General features: G+C 43.1%; 1 protein-coding gene across 1 annotated transcript; it reads left to right on the forward strand.

Annotated features, from left to right (window-relative positions):
* Nucleotides 1–8,864: 8,864 nt before the first annotated feature.
* LOC147447950 (zinc finger A20 and AN1 domain-containing stress-associated protein 4-like) lies at nucleotides 8,865–9,897 on the forward strand. Its single transcript, XM_086523853.1, has one exon. The coding sequence runs from the start codon at nucleotides 9,013–9,015 to the stop codon at nucleotides 9,655–9,657; it is 645 nt and encodes a 214-aa protein (XP_086379979.1). The 5' UTR covers nucleotides 8,865–9,012; the 3' UTR covers nucleotides 9,658–9,897.
* Nucleotides 9,898–11,090: the final 1,193 nt, after the last annotated feature.

The following is an 11,090-nucleotide window of genomic DNA, read 5'->3' on the forward strand; positions in this document are numbered from 1 at the left end:
GAGAGGGCAGCCCTTTTGGCCTATAAAAGGAGGCCATTTCTACACACATTTCATAGTGTGAAGTTGATGCAACAAGGTGAGTGTGAGGTGGTGAGAGTGAAGCAAGGCGGGAGCTCCATTAAGGGTATAATCCCTTTGTAAACTACTTCTTGTTTTGAAGTACTAAAGCCATTGAGTGGCTGCTTTCCCGTGGACGTAGCCCACATTGGGTGAACCACGTATATCGTGTGTAATCTCTCTCTCTCTCTCTACTCTATAATCTCGTGTATATAAATCTGTTTCTCTCCATTAAGTAATCTACTCAATTATCTATTTAGCTACGTCTTATTTCCTAACAACAAACCTTGTCCAATGCCATCAAACTTGTTGTCGTTTCAGCATTAGCTAACAATAGACTTAAACCGAAAAACAAGAAAATAACCAACTACTTAAGCTTGTTAGATAGGAAATAGAAACATCACATGTCCATATGACATCTAGCAAGCTAGAACTTATCAAGAAGATCGATGGCTCTAGAGGAGAGTGTTGCCCCAAAAGTTGAATCCATTCTCTTTTAAGCTAAATTCTTAAGTGGATCGATGGCTCAAACTTATCAATCGCTTGATCTCCATTTGTACATGCACATACATGACCTCTAGATAAACATATTGTGCAAATAGGGTGGATACATGTAATAATCTTTCCATTTACCTGCATGCATTAATCTTCTCTAGTTACCTATACCCATTGCTTGGCAAAAATGAAGAGCATTGTATGTAGGCTTATCAACCAATAACAAATAAAAATTCAAAACAAACAAACACAAAACATGACGTACATTATCACTTCAAACCAAAACAGGAAACAAAGCAATGTTTGTTTCCATCACAACCAAAATAAGAATTAATGATAATACTTAAAGTCAAGTGTGGCTGTGTATAAGTGAGATTAGTATAACTATTCAAAATAGTCTTCATTTGGCAAGTTTGTGATTTTAGTGGAGACAAGCTTCCAATAAAATCGTAATGCTACTACTAGAAACGAATTGGATTGTATTTAAAAGTTGCCAAAGGTACTACCTTCCCCTTTTGTGTTTGAACGTGTACGATGACTTCTGCCATGCTTTTATTAAGTTCAAGAATTTCAATTTATACTTCCACGCTTTGAGACCTTATTGCTAGACCACGTGTACTACCTTTTATACCTTATACCACTAATATGCTTGAATAGTAGCGTGACTCGAGTTTTAGCCCTAACTATATAAAGCCATTCACGCTGGCGCGGACGGCTATATATAGCTAGTGTAAAGGAGGCGGGTGAAAATATTAGTCAGATTGCTCTCTTTATCAAAGATAGGAGGTAATGCTCCAGGTGTTCATTCTTAAGTAATATGGTTCCTTAAGTGATCCCCCATGGAAACTACCTATAGCCATCCACACCGGCGTGGATGGCTACAAGCAAATATCATGTTGGACAAGGAGGAGCAATCAAATGGATTCCTAATGCGAAGTTTGTGAAAAAGTCGATAGCATTGTTCAACCTTCTCGTTGCCTGCAAAGGAGAGATAACAACTCTAGGCTGGGAGTCGTGACTGCAGCGAAAGCAAGACAGAGATGGGAATGCATAAAAGGGTGCCTGCCCTGAACCTCAAGGAGGTCATCAACTTGTGTGGGGCTTGAATTTTTTTTTCTGAGGTGTCCGTTCTCTTCAAGTACCTTATCAGCTTGAAGCTTCAATCACACAATGACATTTTGCGCAAGCTGAATCACCGGAATGGTTACATCCTTGCCATTCTTCCTCCATTGGGTGGATCAACGCACCCTCTTCCTCCTCTCTGAAAGCGTTCCCAACCTTCAACGTTGACCCTGCAAATAGTGAATGCTCCTTGCGGCTGCAGACTTTTTAATTAGGGGGATACTTGGACGTAACTTCGCATGAAGGAAAGCTTTTGCAAACGAAGGTAGAAAGGTGTTAAAGGTCACTTAAAAATCCATTACCAGAGCTTATGTAGGTGCTGGACTTTCACTTCAAAGCAGCGCAGCCTTGAGTCGAAGACCTTGCATTGGATGAATGCTTTGAGAGTTCTACTTACAAGCCAAACAAAATTGAGATTTTGTGTGTGTGTGTGTGTGTGTGTGTGTGTGTGTGTGTGTGTGTGTGTGTGTGTGAGAGAGAGAGAGAGAGAGAGAGAGAGAGAGAGAGGAAGGAGGAGGAGAAGAGAATTTTTATAAACAACCCTAAGAGATACTACACTTGGATGCATAAAAGGTTATTTCAGTTACCTGTTTCTATTCTCTCTCACACACATACACGCGAAGAGAGTTTTAATGTCATACGTAATACTAATATATCTCAAGAGACTTCAAAGATCTACCTGATGCAAGACCTATAACACGAGAGAGAGAGAGAGAGAGAGAGAGAGAGAGAGAGAGAGAGAGAGAGAGAGAGAGAGAGAGAGATGAAAGACAATGTTTATTTACATATAGAAAGGTGTTAAAGGTCACTTAAAAATCCATTACCAGAGCTTATGTAGGTGCTGGACTTTCACTTCAAAGCAGCGCAGCCTTGAGTCGAAGACCTTGCATTGGATGAATGCTTTGAGAGTTCTACTTACAAGCCAAACAAAATTGAGATTTTGTGTGTGTGTGTGTGTGTGTGTGTGTGTGTGTGTGTGTGTGAGAGAGAGAGAGAGAGAGAGAGAGAGAGAGAGAGAGAGAGAGAGAGAGAGAGAGAGAGAGAGAGAGAGAGGGGAAGGAGGAGGAGGAGGAGGAGGAGAAGAAGAGAATTTTTATAAACAACCCTAAGAGATACTACACTTGGATGCATAAAAGGTTATTTCAGTTACCTGTTTCTATTCTCTCTCACACACATACACGCGAAGAGAGTTTTAATGTCATACGTAATACTAATATATCTCAAGAGACTTCAAAGATCTACCTGATGCAAGACCTATAACACGAGAGAGAGAGAGAGAGAGAGAGAGAGAGAGAGAGAGAGAGAGAGAGAGAGAGAGAGAGAGAGAGAGAGAGAGAGAGAGAGAGAGAGATGAAAGACAATGCTTATTTACATATAGAAAAGGCCTGAAAGACCTCCTAGACCAAGGATTTACATCACGTCATGTGATCCAAATGTACTCTACTATAATGTAACACATAAGATTAAGATAAGAAGTGATAAAAATGTAGACACATATGTGAATCAATCAAGCTTGGCTAGTAGTCTATCTCCCAAAGCTTGATATTTTGAGTGAGCTTCCACTATAAATACCATCACATAAACTCTCTTATGGGCCTGCTCGTCATGGCATCATTCTCCTCCCTTGTAAAGAACTTTGTAGAAGTTGCTCTCCTCTCAATAGTGGCCCGAGTATGACAATATGATATCAATTTTGTGAGCCTTGTGAGTAGGACAAGGGCGATGCAATTTACAAATCTATATTGGTATCCTTACCCAAGAGACCCAAGAGAGTTCTAGGAATCGCAAAATGGCATGTCCTAGGGTCCTAATGAGAGCTACTACTTTCGAAGAGATCTATCACCTACCTCTAAATGGTTAATCTCCTAGAGCGAGTTGAACTTTCTAATAAAGCATGCATATATACTTGCATGACTTCAACCAGAGTAGCTCAAGCCATATCTTATTATTGTAGTCCCTCTCTCTCAACAGAGGCCCAATTACCCCTCTAAATTAAAGAGACAATGAAATTGTTCCTCTATCGCATAATATACTCAACACTGACATATGTAGTGCTCCTTTGTCGTGGAATAATTATTGTGTAAGAGCTATTGCTAATTTTTATAGTTTTTCTAGTAGTTGATCATTGTATTTGTACGCTCAATATCTTAAAGAATATTGCTACATTTGAATGCATGTTCTCAACACAATGAGCATTTTGTTGTGGGAAGACTTGGTATCTACATTTGCAATGAATTTGGCTAAGTTAATGTGCATGGGTTCATGTATTTTTTAGAAAAACTTTGTTCAAGTTGCCTCCTATATCATAGGCATCCTAGGATCTGACTTATCTTACTTACTCTTTCATGTTATATTGAGTGTGCTAAAATATCCTCAGCTTTGGTAGAGCAACACAAACTCCACTTGTTGATTGGTTGGTTTAGCTCGGTTTTTGGTTTTGCTCGAAAAACCTTGCTCGGTAATTGGAATCCCTCCTCCTTTTCTAAAGAAGAAGCCATCACTGACAAGAGGGTTTGAGAGGTGCCAAACTATGGCAAGAAGCTGCAGAAATTTGGATAGATTAACCTTTGTACCGGGAGCAAAAACTCAACCAAAATAGGCTCAAAGTTGCCAATGAAAGTCATGACTCGCGGGAAAAATCCGACAGAGTCTCTTTTGTATGAGGAGTCAAAACTCAACTCAAAAACGCATAAATGGGCCAACTGCACTAACTGGGCATCAAAAAACTAACATTGTCACTGTCGTGTGAACGCCAACTCGACGTCAAAAGCATAAGCAATCGTCTAGATACATATCCTATGGCGAGGGTACCGTAAGAGGGGAACTCCAGCCACCTGTATCACTAAAGGTATCTCAACATTTGAGAATACCCCAGCTCAAAGAAAACCTCATGCTAGTGATCATCCAAAGGCTAAAGCAGAAACAAAACGACTAGCCACAGTCTCAGAAAGGGCTATTCCGGTCTGAGTCTCAGAATCGGCCAGGAAAACTGTTAAAATATCCAAAAAAATGATTCCGCACGTAGTACATTGGGCACTGTTTGCAACTCAACGTACATGAGTGTCCGCGCTCAAACAGGCACGAAGAACTGTTGCATGCAGTAAAAGTGATCCCTGAGGGGATATCTACTCTCAAAAGAGCTCAATAGCACTATGGTGTGCAAAACAAACATGCATCTGTCAACGCATTTGTCCGCAGAGAAACTGCTATCAAAATGATTGTCAAAATCGCATGAAAAGCGTTGTGTCTGGAAACCTAGAGAAATTGGTCTAGGTGGGCTTGAAAAACCCCCTGTGTACCTGCGTGTTGATGTAGATATGTGCCGATTTATGTCGTCAAAAAAAAATACGCTAGTCGAATAGCCGCCAAGAGAGTCGTAACCAAAAATTGCAAAATCAGTGCGCTTGGTGCCGATGCCGGGTGTCACTCATCTGTGGTAGAGGCACCTCACCCATTCACGTCGCAAGCACAATTGTCCACAGAAAAACCAACGTCGGATCAGATGTCGAATATCCACCCGTAATGAGAGGTGTCGAGCCGATGCGGAGCGTCGAGAAAGTAAGTGTGCTCTCTTAGTCGCTCTGTACACCGATGGCAGTGCCGGTGTGAAGCAACAAGTCGTCAATGTCCTATGTCGAGGTCAACATACTAAGGTCAAGACTGGCTGTGAAGTCGGTGGCGAAACGGCTAATCGTCGATGTCGAGGCTGGGAGTCTCCAATGCTGAGACAAAAACTCTGCTCTCTGCTCTCTCTCTCTAGTCTCACTCGCTCTCTCTCTCTCTCTCTCTTTCAAGCTCTCTTTTTCTCTCTCTCAATCTCTCACACTCGCTATCTCTCAAGCTCTCAGGAGTGTATGTGAGGGGTTAGGGTGATTTCGGCTTGTGGTGGGAGTAGCCCCTTGCACACAAAATGTGTAATCACCTCTGATACCACTTGTAGGTTGCAGGATGCGGAGTGCAAGAGAGGGAAGGAGAGAAGGGGAAGGGAATGATGATCAAGACAAAGAGTTGTTTGGTGGAGCTATTGAGAGTAACCCTCTCAACTCCTTATTAGACATTATAACCAAAGAATAATGGGCGGGCGCCCGGCCATGGGCCACTGACCTATAACCCAACATTGTAGACATGTAGTCCTAATGAGCCTTACCTGCGGTTGAAGTAAGGTATCTTAGGAGTTGTCTTTGAGACTTATCGAGCATCGGCCACCCTGCTGACCCAATAGATGAAGTCTTTCCGATTTCCTCTTTACCATACAAGTCAAGGTTTTCCTAAGACTTTGCCGGCCGTCCTGGAAAATCCCATTTATCCCTTGAAACTCTGTCATACTTTTAGGACTCCTGTGAGCCTTGATGTTCAAGTTGAGTCTTGCAAACTTGAGGGAAAGACTTGAAGAAGGTAACACAAATAGAGAAAGATACCTTTGTCCTTGATAACCTCCTTGAAGACTTGTCTTGTATTGAGCCTACAGTGCTCAAATCTGGATCGTCTACTCTTGAAGAACTTCCACTTGTTCTTCACAATCCCGACTTTGATGGCTTGCCAAAGGCGAAGTTGAGAATCACTCATCTCAGGTCTTCATGGCCTAGCGTCCCTTGCTTTGGATCCGCTGCGATCCTCAACGGAGCTTGATGAAGGGCGTCTACTCTGGATGTTTGACCTGCATAGTGTGATGGCTCCACTTTGAGCTAGATGTGGGCCTTTGCCACATATCTTTACTTGGATGGGCTCTTGTTTGAGCCGAGTGTAGGTGTCTGCAATTGCTTGTGCTAGTCTTCTTGTTGAATATGCTACTCTGCTTGGGCTGGTTTTGGCTATGGACATGAGCAATGCTATTCTTGTAAACCGTCACGGCGGGAGACATCACGCAACCTCCGCTTCTTCCTCATGTGGTACAAGCCTTGAGCCGCAAGGGGCGGGGGGTTATGCCCGAGCTTTGTGTTGAAAAGAGACGCATGGCCTGCCCGCTCGCAAGCCTCTAGCTTCACTGTGATGCACGAACGCACGTGCTCCACAGGCCTTTGATTTCATTGGGAGCTCGGTCCACCTGTTTTGGGTTTCCGGCCTCATTGGGTGCATGGTCCGCCCTCTCTGGGTCTAAGCCTTCACTGTGTGCATAGTCCACTTGCTCTGGGTCTCCGGCTTCGAGGTGGTGCACAATTCACCCAAGTCGTTTTGAATCCCCAGCTTTACTTTGGTCCACTTGAATTTGGTGCTTTGCTCACTCGAGTTTAATTCAAGATCTCAGTTTTTCCTTCATCTCGTGTATGTAGCATCTCCTTCTTCTACTTATGCTAATGTCATCTCTACACTTTCATCTCCTCCACCTATCTCTGGAGGGGAGATCATTTTAGATTTTATGCCTATACATGACGACCCATCACAAAGGCATTGTCTTGTGAGATGTTTTTCTCAAAGCTTTGGGCTTACTCCCCTTTGTAACCTTAGTTTAATTCAAGATCTCTCTTTTTTGTTCATCTCGTGTATGTATCATCTCCTTCTTCTACTCATGCTACTTCATCTCTACACTCTCATCTCCTCCACCTATCTCTGGAGGGGAGATCATTCCGGATTTCATGCCTGTACATGAAGACCCTTCACAAAGGCTTTGTCTTGTGAGAAGTTCAATGTTTTTCTCAAAGATTTGGGCTTGCTCCCCTTTGTAAATTGATCACATTTCATAAGGCCTGGCACTTCTCTATACACGACTGCCTGTTCATGTTCTTCACATGACTCTCGGGGGGCTTGTTACCATGATATGATAGTGATGTATGTGAACCCTCTTAGGACTTCTAGGGTACCTTTTTCCCTCACTAGGAATTTTGTTCCCTTGGCGTGTATACATACCCATAGCCTCATGGCATCACTTGTCTTTATATGTGAACAATAAGTAATGTTACTTCTTGTGCCGTTGAGCTTCTCCTTCCCCAAGATTTGTGTGGGGTTTCCTATAATCCTAAAGTGAACACTCTCATTGAGCAAGAGAGACTCTAGAGAGTCTTTTCTTGTTCAACGGCAAATTGCTTCATGATGGCAATTTGTCTCTCTTCCCAAGCTTTCTCTTGGTTTGTAGGCTAGCACAATATGTCTACAAGAATTGTGCAAGTTCCGTATGAATGCACTATGGTATTTTTCATAAGTGTCAGATTGGGGTTTGGTCTAGATTACTGAGAATATTTTGAATCATTTGTCACAAATAGTTTAGTAAGACAATGAAAATGTAATCTTCCAACCTTCTCTAGGGACTCAGACTCAAATATCCTGGATGGCATTGCTTAAACCAAAAAAATCTCCCCTACCATATTGATTTTTCTTGGTAAGCTTTACTCCTTCACTCCATCTCCTCTTAATTGCAAAAGTATTCGAGCATGTGCATGAAACAAATCCCCTTGTTGTACCATAGCTCTTATCCTCCAAAGACAAAGACATTGCCATCTATAGAGGTATTGCATTTCATTGGATGCACAATCCACAAGCTCTCTATCTCCAATAGTGCTCCTTCTCTATCTTTTTTAAGTGTTTGCCTCTACTTCTTTGCCTCAATTACATGCACAAAACCTTGTTTTTGCTTTGTTTCCCTGTGGACACTCTCAAGTCTTCTCGGAATGGGAGAAAGAAGTTATGCGATCACTTGTTCATTTGTGTACATAAAAATGCTCGGCTGAAGCAAAATCCCTCCCTTTCTGTCCCTTTCTCGTCAAATACATATGATATTTGAGGTGTATAGGAATAGTTCCAACTTCTTCTTCTTCTCACCACGTGAACACACACACAACTAGGGCTCATTTTGATATGCAACTTGTTTGGAGCAAACCACATCAATGGTGCGCGCAGGAATGCATGGAGAAAATTGGGACCAGGTCTTGGGTAGGATTTTGCATAGGACACACACAAGTTACATCAGTGGGCAGGATTCTTTCCAAATGAATGCGATCTCTATAATCTCCAGCAGAGCATTAGCAAATAGTGTATGTATGCAAGCGGGGGCGGCTATAGGCTACACACGCATGCTCATTGCTCAACCGAGACATTTCTTTTTCCCTGCCTTGCTTCGACCCAATTGTGTCTTGCCATGCGTCCTTAAAGCAAGGCGGGAGAGCTCTCACCGCCATAGCCGATCTCAGTCTTGTATATAGCCAAGCTTTTACCCTTCATTACGTAGCAAAAAACCCTGTTTTCCCTCTGGGCAGAGGGAATCTTCCCTTCCATTTCTTCTCTGTGCAGAGGGCTCCCATCGCCATAGCCCGTGGACGTCAAAACCGACGTAGCCAGGCCCGACCCTATTTTCTTCTCGCTTTTAAGTGGGGAGCCCCTTCGATCTTTTGTGTGTGTCAATCCGTCATGGCGCAGGAGACAGAACAAGATCGCATGGACTGCAAGCAACCCGCAGGCCCCCTTCTTTGTGCGAACAATTGCGGCTTCTTTGGTAGACCCGCCACCATGAACCTCTGCTCCAAATGCTACAAGACCTTGGTGCTCAAAGAGGAAAGCAGGCTGCCTGTTAAAGCTCTCGGAGAGAAGAAGCTAGCCGCCCTTTCAGAGAAGGCTCTCACCAAGGAGGCCATTTCTGCAATCACATCAACCATTGATGCCAAAGAATCTGACCCGGTGAGTACTTCCTCTGCAATTAGCTTGGTATCAGATGCTGATTCTGCGTTAGACATTCCAGCCACATGCTCCGTCAACACGGTCGAGCACTCCGAGCTTGTGGAGAGTGCAATTAAAGAACAGGAGGGGCCATCTCCTCTCTCTGAACCTGCACATGCAGCCGCATCACAAACACCAAGTACGAGCTCTACACGGTGCCTTTCTTGTCGGAGACGGGTCGGTCTTTTGGGCTTCAAGTGCCGATGCGGTGGGGTGTTTTGCTCCTCTCACCGATATTCTGACAGGCATGGCTGCTCATATGACTACAAGGCGGCAGCAAGAGATGCCATAGCCAAGGCCAATCCTGTGGTGAAAGCAGAGAAAGTAGGAAAGATTTGATGGGATGCCATTACGGCAGGTTTCTTAAATTTTCTCATGATGCACATCATAGGAGTGTGCTTGATGCACATCGTAGAAAAGGGTCGGTTTTGATGCACAGTTATGTATGCATCAGGTTATGCATCTTAAAAGGTTTTGACGCTGGTGGAATTCATAAGGATTCTACCTTGTCGTCGCTATTGTGGAACTGGGTTATGCTATGCCGTATTGTCATGGAATAGAATTGTTTTGTGTTGGCTATGAGCCGTCTGTTTAACCTATCAAGAAGGTTCTCTCATATGTTCTGCTTTGAAACTTGAGAAAGATGTGTGGTCACATGCATGTTATAAAAACCTGTTGTGATCTGTGTTGGGTTTTAACTTACTGATTGAGCAATGAGATTATCAAGAAATGAAATTTAAGAGTGTCGTTTTGCCTTTTGGTTTTCCCTGTTTACTATGGATTGCAGGATTTAGAGCTTCTTATCTATTTCGCACCGACCCGCAACCCCGCTTCCGCTGTCTGAAAGTAAGTGGTAAATATGCTCTTTGCACTTGGTTTGTCGGTTTGAAACATGGATGAGGTGCACTGGCTTAAAAGGGAAGATTTAAATTTTGGCTGGAAAATTATGTATCTACTTGTGCATTGGTCTTTCGTGCTCTCTTATTTTACCCTTTTCGGCGTAGAGATGAGAGGTTGAAGCTTCAGGAAGAGGGAAGGAAAGGCTAGCTATACCTCTAGCCGGAAAACCCCCTTGATTTTTTACAGGTAATATATTTTGTTGAAGCTTCAGGAAGAGGGAAGGAAAGGCTAGCTATACCTGTAGCCGGAAAACCCCCTTGAATTTTTACAGGTAATATATTTTATCTTTGAGGTGATAAGAACCTCCACTTCTTTGATGATGGACAGGACTTGTGACACATCAGATTTCACTCGAGAGCTGTTGATTGTCAGTTTATTATGAGTTCTAGAGCTCGCAAGTTTTCTTCCCCACCAGCTTTGCGCTTGTTATCCACACTCGGACTGTTATGTCTCCTTTGAGCCGTTGCGCACTTTGGGCATGTCAGTCTTTCCGGGCATGGGGGCTGTTTTTAACCGGTCGAGAATTCCAGAGTCCGTGCTCCGGAAAGGTTTGCCTTAGTTTTTTTTGGAGCTAGTTGAAAATCAAGATTAGCTGGTTTGTTTGTACTAGTATTTTTGGTTTGCATCTTCATGAGGAATCCTGGCCGGTTAGGGGAAACACTTCCTCGAACATGGCCCGAGGTACCAGCGCAGATTTGGTGTTGAGTGGAATGTAAAGGCACATTCCTGGCCCTTGGTCCTTAATTGAATTATTCACTTTAGGCAATCAGTCACTTGAGGCACTAGTCTTGGATGCACAATTATCATTTACTGTTTAAAACAACCGCTCCTCATGCATGTGCATGCATTAGTCATTCGTTTTATGCAATATG

Source organism: Adiantum capillus-veneris, chromosome 11 (assembly GCF_014529385.1).
Source record: "Adiantum capillus-veneris isolate H3 chromosome 11, ASM1452938v2, whole genome shotgun sequence".
NCBI lineage: Eukaryota > Viridiplantae > Streptophyta > Polypodiopsida > Polypodiales > Pteridaceae > Adiantum > Adiantum capillus-veneris.

Excerpts from the sequence above, each read along its gene's own strand:
- LOC147447950 (XM_086523853.1), top strand. The coding sequence starts at position 9,013 with ATGGCGCAGGAGACAGAACAAGATCGCATGGACTGCAAGCAACCCGCA.